Source organism: Mesoplodon mirus (assembly GCF_964341445.2).
Source record: "Mesoplodon mirus genome assembly, chromosome: 3".
NCBI lineage: Eukaryota > Metazoa > Chordata > Mammalia > Artiodactyla > Ziphiidae > Mesoplodon > Mesoplodon mirus.
The window spans coordinates 144,923,167-144,942,947 of record NC_138978.1 but is presented as its reverse complement, the minus strand read 5'-3'; the positions used below and the strand labels follow the sequence as shown (position 1 = coordinate 144,942,947).

At 45.7% G+C, this 19,781-nt stretch overlaps 1 protein-coding gene across 2 annotated transcripts in view; it reads right to left on the bottom strand.

Annotated features, from left to right (window-relative positions):
• The window catches only part of KCNH1 (potassium voltage-gated channel subfamily H member 1), a gene marked incomplete at its 5' end in the record, with an annotated part of 415,199 nt that overhangs the window by 210,983 nt on the left and 184,435 nt on the right, over positions 1 to 19,781 (bottom strand). For both annotated transcript variants that reach the window (XM_082612883.1, XM_082612884.1), the window contains one exon: positions 18,018 to 18,447. In XM_082612883.1, coding sequence (XP_082469009.1) covers positions 18,018 to 18,447 — 430 coding nt within the window. The remainder of the gene's footprint in view (positions 1 to 18,017; positions 18,448 to 19,781) is intronic.

The window sequence follows — 19,781 nt, the reverse complement described above, 5'->3', positions numbered from 1 at the left end:
CCAGGCCTTCCGGAGCTGCTGTTTCCACCGTCTAGGAGTTCACGGTCAGGTCAGAGGGTGCCTGCTACAGCATGGACACAGCCGAAGCCAGAGTAACAAATCTAACTGGTCCTTCTCACCGTGGGTTCCTGGGCCTTAAAGTGCTGCAAAGGCCTGTCACCACAGCTGCTGAGCTGCTGAGGAGTAGCGACACACAGGCCCCACTCCATTGCCCCTTCTCTTCACTCTAGAAGAGACAATCCCTTCTATTCCTAGTAACTTCAAGGAAGCCAGTTTGGGGCATCAGGGTTGGAGTGGGGTAGGGTGGGAGGGGCAGATGAGGAGTTTTAGAAAAACTGCTTCCCCCGTGCTTCTATCCACGTCGGCAGAAGCCAGCCCTGCGTTGGATGTAGGAGATCAGGAAGGAGGGGTCTTCTTCCCTGAAGCAGTTTCTTCCACAACTAACAAAGGGTCAGGGCCCTGCCTGGTTTCAGAGGCTGGGATCTGGATCTCACTGGGACAGGCACCAGGTGAGAGGATATGACCCCCGAGGGTCTTTGACCTCACAGCTAACTACCCCGGCACCACCTTCAGCTCTGAGCAAAGCACAGGCCCAAAACCTGGCTGAGGAGGGAGCGAGAATCTCTCCTTCACAACCCAGCGAAGCTGCCGGGGAAGCACCGAAGGCCCAGACTCATTTAGGAAGAGGAGAATGAGAGAGAGCAGTGAGAAAGAAAGGCAAAAAGCCAGAAGGAAGGAATGCAACACTTGGGGACACAACAGGTTATGAGTGTGGTCATTCCCACAGGCAGGAGGAGGGGGCCACGGTGGGTGAGGAATACAAGTGTGGATAAGCCTGGACCCCAGGACCTGAGACCTTGCAGCAAAGTCCTAGGGCTCCAAATAAGAAAGGCAAATGGGTAGTGATTTCAGAAGAGCATAGATGTAAGCACTTAGACCTCCCAACCTCAGGCATTTGGAGGACAGAGGCGAGCCTTCCCTTTTCCAACCATTGCCACCTCTCAGCCAGTGCTGAGGGCTGGCCTCCCCAAGGGTGCTAGGCACCTTCCAAGGTGCACACGTGGGTGGCCCAGAGGGGTGGGGGGCCCCGAGGAGACTGTGACGAACAGACCCTTTGGAAACATCAACCATGAGCACAGGACCCAGTTTGGGCCTCACCAGGAGGGGCAAGGTCCACACGTGGTGAGGGGCTGGGGAGTGAGTCTTAGGATTGGACCGATTGTTCCTTTAGTAAAATAATCCTGTAAAGAAAGAGCATTTCTTCAGTTTTGCCCCAGAGGAGCTCAAGCAAAGGGCACTGCAGGAAAAAGAACAAATAATGATGCTGCTGTGCTGTTGACCACGGTGTCTCTCCACCCCTGTGTGACCCCCGGGCCCTTGCACACGGTGGCGGGGGGGAGGGGGAGGGATGCCGAGAGGGAAGTTTTGGCTTCAGGAGCTGTGCTCATCCAGCATCGCTGCCAGCCAGCCGGCTGTTCCCCACTGTCGCTGCCCGGCCGCCCACAGACCCTCCATATGGCTGCAAGTGGCTTTTGGGCATTGTGAAAATGTCGCATCTACCTGCCTGGCTGGGAAGGAAGCCCACAGCAAGTAGCAGTGCAGAGGCACACTCTGTCTCCAGCCCCAGGCAGGGATATGGCCAAGAACTTCCCAGCTCCTTAATATTTTTGGAATCCCTCCATCTCCTTCCTTCCACATTATCACTGCCTTAGCTCACATCACCCACATTTCTCCACTGAAATAATAAAAAAACATCCTGTCATTCCTGCCTCTGGTCTTATTGCCCTCCAATCCATTCTCTGGTGGTAAAATTCCCCAGTGGACATCTTTGGATAGTCCCTCCTGCCCTCAGTCTAAACTGCAAGTTCTTTAGCACTTAAGGCCCTTTAAAATTAACCCCTACTTTCTGCCGGAGCCTTGATGCTTGCTAGTTGCTCTCTTTCCCACTACATTTCAGCTATGTGAACGCATCTCATTCTCTTCAAATGCTCTCTCTTCTTTGGATGGCCTCCTTGCCCTCCCATCTCTCTTTTTTGTTTTCACCCAGCTGAGTCTAGTTGGCCTTCAGGTCACAGTAAACATCCATTGCTCCTTCAGCCCTAAGACGGGTTTAGGTAATCTCTACGCATGTCTTCCCTTAGAACTCTAATCATGGGACTTCTCGCCTGCATTTAAATTGTTCCCCTTCTACTGTCATCTCTTTTCAACTTTATTTATTGTTTTATTTATTCTCAGCCTCTAGCTGCTCAATCTTTTGATTGAGCAATCAAATGAATAAAATATCCTTGTCAATCACAGGCAGTAAATCGGCAATCTCTCTGGGAAGATTCAGGAAGGTCTGATAGCATTACAGGACGATGTCAAGCCTCCGGAAGCACAATTAGGCAAAAGCATTTGTCTTTCCTTGAATAGCTCAGCAATATTCCCACCACCCACTCTAAGCACAGACGGTAGCTGCAGTGTATATTTCATTACAGCGGCAAATAGCAAAAATTGTCATTGATATGCAGGCTGAGAGTAAAGAAAAGTCTATCTGGTTACCTGGAAATACCTAGGTATTTGTGTCTTTGCACACAGTAGGCATTCAATAGTAGTTTAGAAAAAACGGAATGCCATAACCAAGAGATTAAGGCCCTGTTTACCTCCTGTTTAGAGTAACATACGCAAGTCAACCCTTGAGGTTTTTCCCACTGAAGTTCTCTCTGGAAAGTTCTGAACTAAGTTACACAGTAAATCTCAAATTTACCCCAAGTATCTGCCTCTCTCAGGAAGGGAGAGATGGGGGTTACTTTCCTGTCTCCAGGTGGTAAATCATAGAGGCATGGAAAAGGAGAACTGCTCCTTGGGGGCAGACATTGAAGTGGGCCCATCACCAACGCTTGTCTCTCCTCCTCTCCACCCCTAAGAGGGAGACAGCCAGCCAAGATGCCCAGCCTGAGGACAGTGAGCTGCAGTCAGCATGGAAAGGCCTGTAGCCCTTCAGTAGATCTCTTGTTCTGTGATCACTTTACGTACCTGGAAACATGCACCTATAAGCGCAACTCACGGCCTCTAAGGAACCTGGGGATGTAGCAGGCAACAGCAAAGCCATGTCAAGTACTTTTCTCACTAATATGCACTAATATGCATAATTAAGGTCATTAAGTTATGAATGTGAGGTTATTTAAATAATGAGATAACTGCTTTGCAAAAAGCCTGATTAAAGGGGGAAAGTAGCAGCTGAGTAAGCCCTGCAAAGTGGTGACCTCGCAGAAGCATCCACGCCGTGCAAGACAGCATCCTTCTCAGGCTCTGTCCCCGCTGGTCCCATGACCCTCTCTCCTCAGGCCTCCCCTCTCCCCATTCCCACCATGCAAGGGCTCCATCTTTACTGGACTCATAGCTGGGGAGGGAGGGTTGATAAACTCAGTGGAAACTATGGAGAAATTCTCTTTGGGGTACTTTTATTTATTTCAAAGGCCAATGGTATGAATAAGTGAATAATGCCTGCCATTTCACAACAAGAGGAGAAGGCTCTGGAGCCAGGGTGCATGGGGGCAGGCCACCTTCTCTCAGTTCATGGGCCTCTGTACCCTTTTTGAAAGTGACCTGGGGTCAGACAACTTTTTGCTCACTAGGCAATACCCACATCTCTACCTGGGCTGGGGACACAGAGGAGGAGGAAGAGGAATAATAACAGTGATTAATAACTCCAGCCCTATTTATTTGGTACTGACTCTGTGTCAAGCCCCCTCTCAGGGATTTCACAGACATTACATCTACACTTCACAACCACCCTGCCAAGTAGACATTATCATCTCCATTTTGAAGATGAGGAAACTGAAGCTCAGAAGATAACCCTTGGCTTTGGGAAGTTCCCAAAGCCACACGGAGAGTAAACAGCTAAGGGAACGCAAGTAGAAGAGAAGAACATCTCTATTGCCTATTTTCATCAGAGGGTCTCCATCACTTTGCCCTCCCTCACGACTCCCCACACCTTCAGCCCCTTAGAGAGGCAGAAGCAGGGGCAAAGAGTCAGCACAGAGGGAAGAAAGAGCCACACCCTGAAAGCTGCCTGTACCGCCAGGATCTGGCACAGGGTAGGTCTGAGTACCTGCAGTTGGAGTCTGTGAATCCCAGCTCCTCCACTTCCCAGCTGATTTGAGGCAAACAACTTACCACCTTTCTGTGCCTCTATTTTCATATCTGTAAAATGGGAATGATGGTAATAGTCCCATCTCATAGCATTGTGAGGTTTAAATGAGTCATTAGGAGTTAAGAAACACTGGTCTATAGTAAGTGTTCAGTAAAGCTGAACGGCTCTTAATATCATCGTCAGCAATGTCATTATCCTGACTGTTCCAAACATAGAAAAGCAAGACATCCTGGTACTGAGCTTCCAGACACAGAGCACTGGAGGCTTGTGGTCAATTGTCCTCCCTATATTGACCACAGTGCAAGCAGCCAACACAGACCCCTCCCCAAAGCAGAGCACTGGTCCTCCTCTACGGTCAATCGGTCTTCAGTTCCTGACATGTGGCCCTGAGGCCAGTGGACTATTGCTAATAATAAACAGTTCATACTGAGAGTTTCGAGCAAGAGAGCTCTTTGTGAGGCTCACGTCTTTCATCTCAGTGAAAAAAGAACAAGGTGGAACTGGCCCAGCCGCTCCTTGTTCTCAGTGGGGTTCCCAAAGGGGCAGCTGTGGGATGCCCAGGGGACACCTCAGAACACTTCGATGTAAGCTCTGGTTCTTCCACTCAGTAGCTGTGTCATGGGAGAAAGTCGGTAAGCCACTCCGAGCCTCACTTTCTCAACTGTGTTACTACGAGGATTAAGTGGCATAATGTATACAATACACTCTGTTTACTGCAAAGCAGTGTATCAGTGTGGGGAACTAGAATTCCTATTTTCATTCTCCCTGAATCAAATCTACTAACTCCAGTGTAAGTATTTACTTCCCTCAAATCAAGCCTCACCTGCACACTCCTCTCAATTTCTCTCTGTCTCAGCTGGTTTCAGGGTCCCAGGGATGCAGCTGGCTAAAGGGGCAATGTGGGTGAGAGAGGCACAGTCAGGTCTGAACTCCTGGAAACGGAAGTCCCTCTCAGGTGCTATTTTCAGCTGGGCCAGCTGTGGAAAGGTCGGCATGTGACCTCATGCTAGTCCCCTCCCTGCCCCAGGTCTCGTGCTCAGCTTCTAAGCCTGGGGATTAGAAACAGCCAAGTCTCCAGGGCCAAGCTGACTGTGAGAAGCGGGTCTGTGATTGAATACGGGGCGGGGCGAGCAGCCGCCAGGTTTGGCTGCCAGAGCATCGTGGCAGACCTGGTGTCAGGGCACCCGATGACAAGATGCTGCTAGGTCAGACAGCCCTGTTCAACACCACGTGCCCGCTCCCAGACTCAGGTAACGCTCAGGAGCCTCCCCTGGAGAGCAATGTTGATTGTCATTCCACCCAGTGACCATCTCGGTTCCAGCTTTCAGCCGTATCCCAGAAAAATTAAGGAGTTTCAGAACCATTTCCCATGTCTCCTTTTACCAACGGGAAAAAGAGACATTCGGTGGGTGAAATTCACAAAGCAGTGTTTCCAAGTATCCTATCCATAATAAAGTTGTGAATTTACGAGCTGCATCTTGCTATCAATTCAACACTTTTGGCACATTCACTCTGATTCTCTGATAGATTTAGGAAGCTTCCCTGTAAGTTTCAGAAGTAGTGGGAGGAGGGAGTGTTACCAGAGTATGTAATGCTATTACACAATAGAACGTGAAGGAATAATTAAATGGCTCAGAACACTCTCAAATTGATGACATGTCGATCAAATTCATGGATGACTTGAGGCAAAGGAGATAAAAACCATAACCATAATCTACCAATGATGGGTAGATTAAAGATCACCATCCTTAAACATGGCAAAAGCACAAGCAGCAAAAGAGAAAAAATCAGAGAAACTGGACTTCATAAAATTAAAAACTTTGTGCAAAGGACACCACCAAGAAGATGCAAAGGCAACCCACAGAATGAAAGAAAATATTTGCAAATCATATATCTGACCATCAAAAATAAATCTAAAATTGTAATTTGGTCAAAGCTGCATCCAAGCACACGGGGGCATAAAGGCTGGAATTTACATGCAAGGCTCCAGGAGCCGCTCAGATGACAGCAGAGCAGGGAACTAACAGCGCTTTCCATGGTTAAGACCTGCAAGCAGTCAGGGAACAAAGGCCCTCCTATAGCGTCAGAAGTTGTACCCCAGTGGGGAAGGGTGCACCCTACTGGTAGTCATGGAGTTGGGTCCAAAAAGCCAATTGTAAAAGCAAAGAATGGTAGAAATGTGGTTTCTCTTTACACAGATGCTTGCCAAGCACAAGCTTCGTCTAGGAACTTGGGATAAGGTGAGATTCTGCGAGAAAGCAGGAGAGAGAGAGAGAGGACAGCATACACGGTGTCTTCTATCCCAGACTAAGAGCATCCAAGTCAGGATTTAAGAAAAGAAACCGGAATTAAAAGAAAAATATTTTTTAGGGCTTCCCTGGTGGCGCAGTGGTTGAGAGTCCACCTGCCGATGCAGGGGACACGGGTTCGTGCCCCGGTCTGGGAATATCCCACATGCCGCGGAGCGGCTGCGCCTGTGAGCCATGGCCACTGAGCCTGCGCGTCGGAGCCTGTGCTCCTCAACGGAAGAGGCCACAACAGTGAGAGGCCCACGTACCGCAAAAAAAAAAAAAAAAAAAAAATTTAAAACAAGACAAATGAAAGTGTTCTATTACTGGCAACATACTGTGATCCTGTTCTGTCTTGGTGCCAGAGTTTAGCACAGGTGGGAGGAGGGCATTTCACTCACACTGGAGCAAAGTCCAGAGCTCCTGCATGTCATTGCTGGTGACATGCAATGAGTAACATCAGCGCTTTGGCAGAGAAAAAGATCCACAGCTCAGCAGGGTGGAGGTCGCAACTGGGGAACCGTGTCGTAAGTGACAGGAGGGACCAAGGAAGGCAAATGGATACTACGTACCAGGTGGAAGCGGAAGGTATCTACAGTCACTCCTGAGTGATCATGAGACATCATTCATACCTCTTAAGCCATAAGCTAGGTTCTAATGATCTTGCTGAAAAGGGATAGAAAAAGAAATTGTTGTTTTGTTCCTACTACAGTGACGCTGTCCCATGACTATATCCCCAGATTTGTGCAGCCAAGGAAAATGGGGAGACACACTTGGATAAATGTCAGATCATGGACTTGGTCCCCAAAAGCCAACTAGAAAAGCAGAAGATGGTAGAAACATACTTCACAGTAGAACCTATGGAATAACTTAGGACTTCTAGCTGGTGCCAGTGAATTTTAATTAACAGTATCATGTAGTAGTGAAAAATACAAATTTGAAATAAGAGCAGGCTAAAGAGATGTTGAGATGTGGTGGGGCGTGATGGAAAGTACTCAAACCTTGGAGGATTGGGGGTTTTGGAGACTTAAGTCCTTTTCTTGCTCTGCCACTAACTAGTTGAGTCACCTCCTCTCTCAGGGCCTCACCTTTTCAGCTGCATGATGACGCTGTTAGAACAGATGGTCTCTAAGACCCCTTCTAGTTCTGATGCTCTTTCAATCTATAAATGTGGTTTCACATGAGGAAAGCAATGGTCCCGCTCAGTTCTGCTCTAGTCAAACTATAGGCAGACAACCGAGTTTAGTCCTCATAAGAGAGACACAAAAAATCATTATTATCTAGATGGAGAAAGTTCTCACAACCACAGAGAAGAAGTTGGTTTTATCCGTCTTGAAGAGGTGAAGCCTCAAGGCAGACATAATAGTTCTCCAGTGTTTGAAGCACTGTTGTGTAAAAGAAAAGCTAGATTTCTCCCACAAAGTCCCGGGAGTAAAGAGCCAAGAACAAGGGGTGAAATCTGCAGGGAGGGAATTTTAGCTTTATATAAGAGGGAAATTCTCACCCTTGAGCTTATCTGGAAGTGGAATGACCCCATCCTGGGGGCATTCAAACTTCAGGCAAGAGATTCAAGGATCTGGTTGGTAGGTGACCTTGATGACACCTGAGGTCCTTCTCAATTCCAAAATTCTGTAAGTACCCACAAGATAACTGGAGATTTGGTTAATTATCACAGAAAAGGGATGGCTGATTATCCATATGTCTTCACCATTTCTAAGTGGTTGGCACACAGTAGGGAGTTAATAAATATTTGTGGAAGTGAGGGAGGGAGGGAGTGGTGGAGGGAGAGAAGCAAAGACCAAAGGCCCAGATCACACATTCCACCATGTGCTCAGAAATCTGCCTCCCGTCTACGTGTTAAGATGCTGGGTTCCAGCCAAGGCCTCCAGTGTCTGCCTGTGAGCTCAGCTCAGTGTAATTAAACACCTGAGTTTCCCAGGAGGAATGGAATCAAAAAGACTGCCAGAGGAGAACCTGTGGCTTCTGCTTCTTCCCTGCCTTTCCACTTGCTTTGTGGCAAGGCCAGGCCTGACAGGTAATCCCACGGCCCGAGAGCTCCCCTTGCTTTGTGCTGTCTCTGCAGAGCTGCAGTCAGCCTGCTGTTCTCCGTTAAGCTGTGCATTTGTGCCTTGCTTTGCAGGGACCCTTTAGAGTTTCTGCTGTTTCTCCAATGGGTGCATTCTGCTTCCCTCACCCCTAACACGGGGAGCTCGGAGAAGGGGGCCTGGCCCTCAGTTCTGCAGTTATGTTCAGGAAGAGGGACCCCCTCCCCTGCTCTAGCTTTGCCACCCCCATTCCAGCCCAGCCCAGCCCTTCTTCCCATCCCTAAGGAGGAACAAAGGGTCGCCCTGCTGCACGGAGTTAGTGCTACAAATAGGGCACTGCAGCTCTACAGAACTCACTGGCAGTTTTTCACAGTTCTGATTTTCTTTCTCAGCCTCCTGCTCTGATTTTGCTCTTCCTACCAAGACCTCTCTCCTTGCCAAGCTTTCTTGCGGTGACAGTGGGTTTTTATCACCATGTAGCTATGATTCAGAGCCAGACCTCTAGCTGACAAGAACTAAAATTATTCTCTCTCACACACGCACAGAGGACCACAATGGAGAAAAGTGAAAGTGGAAACATTTTTCAAGTTTGCAAAGTCACTATCAGGTGAGGATTTATGGAGTGAGCCCTGAAAGCTCCTCGTTTTGCAGCATCCTCACCAGAAGATTTTTGTCTTGATGTCTAGTTCCACCAACAAACCATTGTCAAGCTCTTCCATATGCAATGCATTGTGCTACCCTAATTCCATTACCACCTTTGAACACAACACCTCCTCCTCCTCCTCTAAAATCCCAGCCAATGTCCCTGGCTGAACTGTTAAGCAAAACATGCAGACTCAAGGTGCTGGGAGAATGGCATCACCATCAACCAACCTGCCATCTATGGCTCCAGGCTGAGCACCAGAAGGAAACATTATGAAAGGGAAGACCCTTTACTTTCATTTATGCCAGTGAATGCACATCATCCTCATTTTACAAATGAAGAAACAGGCTCAGGAATTAAGTACCTTGTTCACTTGACTATTAAGTTGTGGAACAAAGGATTCGTACCCATGCTTATCTCTTTTGGTCCCATGGACTGCCTCTGTCATAATGATTTCAGAAATCAAAATTATGTTCCTGACCTAATGTCTTTTGCACGTGCAGCTTGACAGGTTTTGATGGCCGTGAAGATTAGCTTTCAGAAACCATCCTCCTTATCTAGTCTCCTCTCTGGTAGCATCCATTCAGAAGGGAGCTGTCCAGGAAAAGGGGGCGGTCTTTGATGGAGACAAGCTGACCAATACCATGGCTGTGGCACCTTTAGTCTGAGTGATAGAATGCGGAAATCACTGGTGGTATCCTCCAAGTAAAAAAATAAAATCTGCAAGCCAGTGATTTTTTTCTAAATGACAGACTAAAAGATTGAGATCTGGTGTTCAAATACTTCAGCAGCTTAGCCTTACTGCTACTTGTTGCAATCCCTGTCTCTTGGCATGGGATGGACTGTTGGAGGTGGTCACCAAGCACTAGCCTCCTGCAGGAAGGAATCTAAGAGGCTGACAAGCCAGGAGGCACACAGTGGGCACTCAGCCCCTCTCAGATCAGCACGTCTTTCCTTCTTTCCTTCCTTCCTACCTTCCTCTCTTTCCACTGTCCTACTTGGCAGGAAGTGCTGCTTTCCCTGCAGCCTTCTGCTCCACGGCCATGGTCATGGGGGGCAGTGCAGAGTGGTGGACAGACAATGAGCTTGGGATTGGAAATCTAGGCTTCAATTCTGACTCTACCAGTCATAATAAGGTTGACCCAGGGGAAGATAATTGAACTCTTCGAGCCTCAGTTCCCTCACCTGTAATACTGGAATAATAACACCTGTGACATAGCAGGTGAAGAATATGTATAACGTGTCCTACACACAGCATATGCTCACTAACATCATTATTAGCGCTATGCTTGCCTCTCCACCTGTACGTCACACGAATCCTGCCCATTATTCACTGGCTAAGTAAAATCTCCTTAATGCCCCTCTTACCTCCACTTTATAGAAATGATCACAGTCTCCCAGAAGTCTGAAAGCACAAATTGGCTCCACTTATTCCACAAACATTCACTGCTTTCCAACTTCACATGGTTTCTCCTGTTCACATTAGTATTTCCCAAACTAGATTGCAAGCAAATTGAGGAAGGGATGATGTCTTATTTTAACTCCTTTACTGCATTCATTCAATATTTACTGAGCCCACTGTGGACCAGGTAATGGCCCACACAGCCCCCGACCCCAGGCAGCTGAAGTCTGACTGGGGAGACATCTGCAAAAAAAATACAATGAGAAAAATCTTGGGAAGCCGCGGAGCGGCTGGGCCCGTGAGCCATGGCCGCTGAGGCTGCGCATCCGGAGCCTGTGTTCTGCGACGGGAGAGGCCACAACAGTGAGAGGCCCGCATACCACAAAAAAAAAAAAAAAAAAAAAGAGAGGGAACGGGGTGGGGGCGGCCAGGGAGAGAACTACCATTGTTTGAACAGCCCATGTGTGAAGCACTGTGCTAGGTACATGACATCATTTCATTTTTTCAGACTGAAAATATGATCAGGGAGGGGCTGGCATCTCCATTTTCAGTGGAGGAAACTGCCAAGGTTCAAAGCATTAATCAAGAGTAGAGTTCTATGCAGCTAGAGATTATCATACTAAATGAAGTAAGTCAGAAAGAGAAAGACAAATATCATATGTTATCACTTATGTGTGGAATCTAATATATGACACAAATGAACCTATCTACAAAACAGAAACAAATTCAGACATAGAGAACAGACTTGTGGTTGCCAAGGGGGGAGAGGGGGAGGGAGAGGGATGGACTGGGAGTTTAGGGTTGGTAGATGCAAACTATTACATATAGATGGATAAACAACAAGGTTCTAATGTTTAGCCCAGGGAACTATACTGAATATCCTGTGATAAACCATAATGGAAGAGAAAATAGAAAAAGAATCTATATATGTGTATAACTGAGTCACTTTGCTATACAGCAGAGACTGGTACATTGTAAAGCAACTATACTTCAGTTAAAATTTTTTTTTTTTTTTTACAAAGTAGAGTTCTAAAGAACTGGCCAGTTCTAAAGCCTGTGCTCTTCCCCACATTCCAACAGTATGTGTCCAGGCACAAAGGAGGAGTGGAAGGGCAGGGAGACCCACAGGTCCTGCCCTCTGGGAGCCTAGAGTTTCATAGGAGCCAGTCAGAAATACACTTGAGACAAGAAAGATAACTACGAAGTCATAAGAATATTTACAGAGCAGTGTGACTCTAAGTGCAAGTAAGTAAACCCAAAGCAGGGTCTTTCAGCCCTAAAAGTATGGAGACAATGAAGGGCTGAGAACCAGGAGGGAGTAACCAGAGACGGTCTTCTGGAGGAGGGGCGGCAGGGATGCAGAGGACAGAAAGTAGCCTGAGGTTGTGTTAAAGATGGGGAGACCCACCTGAAATGCAGAATGGCAGACAGAACTTTTTAAAAAATCAGGTTCTAAAGAAAAATAAGCTGATTTGCTGGCTAGGAAAAAAACTCTAAGAATAAATGAGAAATGAATAGTTATTTCTGCCATAGCATTCTGGACACTGCCCCATTTCCCAAAATAAACATAAACCCAAAATGAAATTAAACAGCATTCTCAGAAGGGAGCAGCAATCATTATTTTTTATCTAAGAACAGGAAGGAAAAAAATTAACTAAGATGAGCAAGAAATAATTGCTATTAACAACAATAAAATCACGACACCTGAATGTAGATTTTCAACTTTTCAAAGAGCTATCCTATGTCATTATCTCATTTAGTTCTCACTTCAACTAGGTGAGATGGTCAGGAGAGCTTCTTACCCCTAATCCACAGGAAATGAAAGGGTACAACCTAAAACAGAGAGCAGATCTAGGACTTGAACCCAAATCTCTCAACTAACAATTCAGGGATGAAGCTCCAACAGGGCCTGCCTGTCATGGAGAGCTAATGTTTGCTAGTATCAACTGAGGGGAGATGAGGAGAGGGAGGAAAGCTTGGCACACTGCTGGTCATCCCTCACTAACTGTTCTCCTTGTCTATATTACTGTATTCCTACCTGGATACATGCCCACCCAGAAGAAGACTACATTTCCCAGCCTCCTTTGCAGCTAGGTGTGTGGCCAGGTTACCAAGTGCCAGCCAATGTGATATGAACAAAGGCAATATGCACAACTTCCTAGTCTTGTTCTCAAAAGGAAAGAGTTCAGCCAGCATTCCCCTTCCCCTTCCCCTTCTTTCTGTTTTCTGGAAAAAGAACATACAGCCAAAGCTGGAATGGCCATATGGGATCCCAATATGGAAGTCATGTATTTAAGACAGCAGAGAAACCTGGTCTCTGATGACTGCAGAGCAGCCAGGCCAGCCCCAAGCTTTTAGGAAACATAAACCCTGTTGATGCTACTATTACTGTGTCTCCGTCCGGTAACAGGACCTGTACCCTAACTAATAAAGATGTTTTGCCAGTATCACTGAATACCACTTCTAAAACTCCAGAACCTTCTCAATTGTTTGGATTCAACAAGACCATACATATTTATTAAGAGTCTGTTATGTGTTTGAAGTCTCCTAAGAGTATCTTTACAGCCTCCAGGGAGATGGAAAAAAAACCCAGTATATTGGAAAAACCAGTATATTGGCATAGAATGCAAAAAGGCATATTCAGCAAAGGTGAGTGAAAAGAAATAAGAATGTTTAAACAAAATCCTGAAGGAGGCAGGGAAAAGCTTGCAAATAATCATCTAAGCTGAAAGGGGGCCACAAAGCACACTGCATGGGTGTGAGGTGGTAAGGTCAAAGGTGCGGGGTGCAGGTTACTAGTGTCCCTTCCCTCCAAGAAAGGAGGTGATATAAGGAAACCCTAGGGCTGAGCCCAGTTACTCTTAGAGCTCCCAGCCCCCCACCCGGGGGAGGGAGTAGGGTAAGTTGACTGAAGCACAGATCACGATGAGATCCGGCCCAGCAGAAGAATTAGGAGGGGCTGCTGTGGACTAAATAGATACTCACGAGGGTCCCTTCAGCACTGACATTCTGCTCTGGATTTAAGGAGCTGAGATGGGGGAGGAAAAAAAAATTCAAGGAGACAGGTGTCGTGCAGTGCTGGGGGGTGGAGAGTGTCTGGAATAGGAGTACCATGTCTAGACCTCCTGCCATTATCAGAGAGAAAGGAAACAAATGTGGCTTAATTATAATGACAGGATGACAGCAATGACATTATGAGGAGAGAACAGGAAAAGCACAAAGCCCATATTAAGAAAATGGGAACTGTCACTTCACCATCAAATTCTCCCTGGAGAGTATCCCCCAGACAGGGTCATGTCCCTAACCTGAGAAGGATACCCCCAGATAAAGGGACTCTTCCCCACCCCCAGCAATCCCTCCCCCTTGGAGGGGGTCCCTCAAAGGCCCCGGCAAGGCTCAGCCCACAGGGGAGGCTCCACCTCCAAGCCTTAGTCACTGGCTGGTAAGCAGCAGGGCCACCATCTCTGTCATACTCACAGCCCCGACCACCACTAGACCACTGACTCCTGGCAGTGACACCCACAGGTCCAGTCTCCGACCCTCAGAGTCCATCAAGGGAGGCACTGAGTATGTGCCTGCTGAGTGGGGGCATCCTCTCCCAGGTGACACACTGAGGGCCAGAGTGGCCCTCTGTTTCTCTCAGCATCACCAACACACAGGCAGACCAGATGTGCAAAAGAGGGAATCCACCCATCACACCTCAGGGCGAGCTCTTGCTGGAGATCACCAAAGACCCACGCGAGGACGGCAGGAGGGTCAGGGCAGGGCTGGCTTGCTCCCGACCCAGGTCAAGACCCCAGAGTGGAAGTCAGACATACAACCAGGCATTTGGAGACACCATAGATCATCTACACCCAGAGATGATCACAAATGCTCATTTTAGCCAAGGCTTCACCTCTTCCTATTGCAGTTTTCTTTGTTTAAATCAGAAATGATGAAGGTGGGCAAGCTTGAAAATATTTAGTTTTCCAGCTTCCTGGCATCCTCTGGGGAATTAGCCAAGTTATAATAAGATATTCAGTAACAGAGCACAGAGAGGAGAAGCAACAGAGGCTTCTGGATAATCTATAATATGGTTAATACAGGGCAACAGAATAGTCAAGGAATACTATTACCAATGCATGTAAAATTCAATGCAAAGAGGAGAAAATCACAATGTTAACAGTACTTCAAAGTCCACCAGCTTTGTGTCTCTCTACTCTCCTTCAGGAATGCTGGCCTGACTGCCGGAGGGACGGGGAGGGAGTGGCACTGACCCCTTGGCATAAATGCAGGCTGCGGTCAATGCTCTCTGTTGCCCGAGATCCTACTTCTGGGGTTATCCAATCCCGTGAACCATGCAGTAAGGATGCAAGCGTGCACATGTGCACACAGGCAAAGCAAGATAAAAGAGAACCCCATAAGTCTAATAAGACATCGGCAGCTGTCCTGAACAAAGGTTGTTCGGAATGTGAGTTTACAAGGATAATTACCACCACATTACACAGAGTGCAATAACTCTGTTGTTAGCACCAGAATTTGTCAGCTGTCACACGGAAAGGGGAAGAGCTGTAACTGTAAGTGACAGGTTGCTGAAGAAATGGTTGGTTTCTGAAGCACCTGGTCCCCTGAGTCTGTACCGTAATCTTGTTCTTGAAACAACAGTAGGCAAGAGTACAAACACGTTCCACTGCAGAAACTGCCAGTTTGTTCAAATTTATGGAGAGAATTTTCAAAGTGTGAGTGTGCCAGTGAGGGCAGGCTGCTGGTGTCTGTGTTCTCAGCCCACGCCACCACAGGTGGGCACCGTGGGGAGAGCAGGGCTTGTAATTCTGGGAGTTCTGGACACGAATCCTGTCTGCCCTGCTTACCAGCCCTGTATTCTGGGGAAAGCAGTTAACTTCTCTGAGCTTCCATTTCCTTGTAAGATGGACTTAATAATCTCTAAGGCATAGAGTTGTTGCGAACAGTAGTTGTATGTAGAGTACTTATCACAGCACCTGGCAAATAGCAAGTGATCAGGAAATGGGGTGACTATTAAGCTGACTTGCCTACCTAAATATCATACTTCGCTGCATAATGCAGAGGTGACTGCTTGTGTATTACACTTTTTTAAAAAAAAGAAATGGAAACATCACAAAGCTCTGAGAAGGTGGGGAGAGAAAAGAGGTGATAATTATTTTTTGGGTTTTCCTTAGAGACTATAGCCAGGAAATTATGCTCTCCAGAGGCGAATGGTTTTGGAAAAACAGCTTATCCTCATATGCCACCAGAGCTGTTTTCTTTCTTTTCTTTTCTTCCAGGTAAAAAGTTGCAAGGAAGTCTCCTCATATTTGAAAGCCTTTGGGGAGCTCATGAAATGGAGCCCATTTCCTAACTGACCACCCATAGCAAATTTTCTGTAGTGCATATAATGAAGTATTTGGATTGACAGGGTGTCTCATCTTGCCCTCTAAGAGACAGAAATTGTGCTACGAGCCCGGTGCATCTGGTTTTTTACTGCCGCCCCAAGGCTCACAAAATGCTGCGAGCACAGCCTAGAAAACTGGAGATGTTAAGGCTGAAATAGTTCTAGAAAAGCAAAGGTCTTAAATCCTTTTACACGACATGAGAAAGCACCTCAAGTTCTAATTAAGCTAAAGCAATTAGCCACCCACAGGTACTTAAACGCTGCTTCCCATGGTCAGGCAATCATCTCTATTAAAACCCATTTTAAAGAAAGGAGCAGACCCAAAAGCTCCAAGGCACACACTTCCCACAAATCAATTATGCCTTAGACACATTGAGTAAACACTCAGAGGCAAGCTCTGGGCCTGACAGAGGGGGCTTTTAGGGAAAGATGGCATCAGACCTGATGAGGTAATTGCAAAAAAGGAGGCGGCAAGCAGCAAATGGGACACTTGGTGGTAACCAAATCCACTTGCAGAGGGGGACACTGGATCGTAGATGGGCTGGACAAAGCAAGACCAACTGAAGCCTCAGTTTCCCTTGTCTTAGAATTCCCTGGTTGGTGTAACAACGCATCAACCCCACCCTGAAGGAGCACATCAAGCAGAAGCGTTTCTGCCTGCGTGTGACCAGACTACCATCCAAACTGATGCTGCACAGGACTGTCCCCTCCCACATCACAATGTGTCATGGAAGCACCAACAGGGTGCACCTGGCAGGTTCACAGTGAGTCCAATCCACTCAAGTTCATGTGCTTTCCCCACTCCAGTTAGGTCTAGTCAGTACTCCCTAAGTCTCCCTTTAGTGAGGGGAGTTCATTGTTGTTTCCAGCCCAAGGCTGTTTCCAGACTTGGCAATAGCAACAGCGACACAATGGTCAATGGTTAAGTGTTTGAAAATTAAGTACAGCCATCCCTCTGTCCACAGGGAATTGGTTCCAGGACGAATAGGTTTGCAGATACCAAAACCCACGGATATTTAAGTCCCTTATATAAAATGGCACAGTATTTGCATATAACCTATACACATCGTCCCATATACTTTAAATGATCTCTAGATTACTTTTAATACCTAATGCAATGTAAATGCTATGTAAATAGTTGTAAATACAATGTAAATGCTATGCAAACAGTTGCCGGCATGCCACAAATTCAAGTTTTTGGAACTTTCTGGAATTTTCTTTTTAATATTTTCAATCCCTGGTTGGTTACATCTGAGGATGCAGAATCCATTCATACAGAGGACCAACTGTACCTTCCTCAAGAACTAGGGTGGTTTCTGTTTTTCAGACCAGTCAAGTTAATCCAAAAACCCATTACTTCTCAACTGAACAATAGACTTTTTTCTTTCCTGTAGATTTTTTTTTCTTTTGGATTTAGAAAATTTCTCCACCATCAAGCAGACATCAAAAATGCTGATCTAGATAAGCACTGTCCAACAGAAATAAGATTTAAAATTTTCCTAGGAGCCACATTAAAAAAAGCAAAAAGATATATGAAACTATTGTATTAGAATATTTTATTTAACCCACTCTAACAAAAATATTACTGTATAATCAATACAAAAGGTTATTAATGAGATATTTCAGATTCTGTTTTCATACTTTCTTCTTCTAGTACCATATTGGACGGTGCAGATCTAGAGCTATCTTTAAACTGACATGGAAAGGCTTCCACAATTCACTGCTCTATGAACCAGGAGTTTACCAAGATGTATAGCATGATCTCATTTTAACTATAAAAATCTGTTTCTGTGTGTTCAGATATAGATAGACAATAATCTGTAACACCAAAAGGTGATAGCAGTTATCTCTAAGAAGTAGAATTATGTATGGTTGGTCATTATTTTCTACTTTGTGCTCTTTTGTATTTTCTAAATTTCTTTGCAGTAAACATGTACTGCTTAAATTCTCAGGAAAACTATAAAGCTGGCCTTTAAAAAAAAAATCTCTCCCTTATTTTAAGCTATACCACCCTGATCCTGCTGGCACTGTAGCCACTGTCCTATTTCCAGCTAACAGAAAGGATGGACAAACATAACACCCCCTGACCCTTGCACCAGCCACTGTCATACTTACAACCAATCATCATGATGGCCACTGCAAAGATCTTCTCGATGTCTGTGGATGGGGCGATGTTCCCAAAGCCCACACTGGTGAGGCTGGTCATGGTGAAATACAACGAGGAGATGTACACGGAATTCTTGCTGGGACCCCCTTCCCATTTCCCTGAGCCGGACCCGTTAAACTGGTAGGGGGTGCCAATGTCCATTGCCAGCTGGTAGAGCCAGCTGTTGTTGCGGATGGTCTTGGTGTCCTCGTCAAAGATCTCATAGTCCCCGATGCTGTACCAAATGCAGGCCATCCAGTGAGCAGCCAGCCCGAACACACACACCAGCAGGACCAGCACGGCTGCTCCATATTCAATGTAGTGGTCCAGCTTCCGGGCCACTCGCCCCAGACGGAGCAGCCGGACAACCTTCAGAGAGCTGAACAGGCTGCTAATGCCCTGGAAGAAGAGGAGCACAGGGTCAGGGCCAAGAAACAATGATACTAACAACTCCTTCCCTCCACTCACCAGGGCTGGTCTTTCAGCACAGCGTATTCCCTGAGATGCAATATAAGGCAACCTTTAAAACATTGTTTCAAAGTAAGTCATAATATGGAGAAATGCTCATATATATTTGTATACATATACACAATATAATTAGAAGTTTTTCCAAGGTATATGGAAGGGAGATTCCCATTAGCTTTTTTTGTTTTTTACTTTCTTTAAAAAGCAAATAAAAAATAAGACAAATAAAATTGGAATTTTATTCTAATTATATTGTGTATAAGTATACATATACATATGAGCATTTTTCCATATCATTACTCATTTTAAAATAATATTAAGCCCTCCAGAAAGTAAGCATAGAGGGAAATTTCCTCAACATAATGAAGGCCATATATGACAAACCCACAGCCAACATCATCCTCAATGGTGAAAAACTGAAACCATTTCCACTAAGGCCAGGAACAAGACAAGGTTGCGCACTCTCAGCACTATTATTCAACATAGTTTTGGAAGTTTTAGCCACAGCAATCAGAGAAGAAAAAGAAATACAAATTGGAAAAGAAGAAGTAAAGATGTCACTGTTTGCAGATGACATGATACTATACATAGAGAATCCAAAGATACTACCAGAAAAATTCTAGAGCTAATCAATGAATTTGGTAAAGTAGCAGGATGCAAAATTAATGCATAGAAATCTCTAGCATTCCTATACACTAACGATGAAAAATCAAAAGTGAAATTAAGGAAACTCTCCCATTTACCATTGCAAGAAAAAGAATAAAATATCTAGGAATAAACCTACCTAAGGAGACAAAAGACCTGTATGCAGAAAATTATAAGACACTGATGAAAGAAATTAAAGATGATACAAATAGATGGAGAGATATACCACGTTCTTGGATTGGAAGAATCAACATTGTGAAAATGACTCTACTACCCAAAGCAATCTACATATTCAATGCAATCCTTATCAAACTACCACTGGCATTTTTCACAGAACTAGAACAAAAAATTTCACAATTTGTATGGAAACACAAAACACCCCGAATAGCCAAAGCAATCTTGAGAAAGAAAAACAGAGCTGAAGGAATGAGGCTCCCTGACTTCAGACTATACTACAAAGCTACAGTAATCAAGACAGTATGGTACTGGCACAAAAACAGAAAGATAGATCAATGGAACAGGATAGAAAGTCTAGAGATAAACCCATGCACCTATGGTCACCTTATCTTTGATAAAGGAGGCAAGAATATACAGTGGAAAACAGACAGCCTCTTCAATAAGTG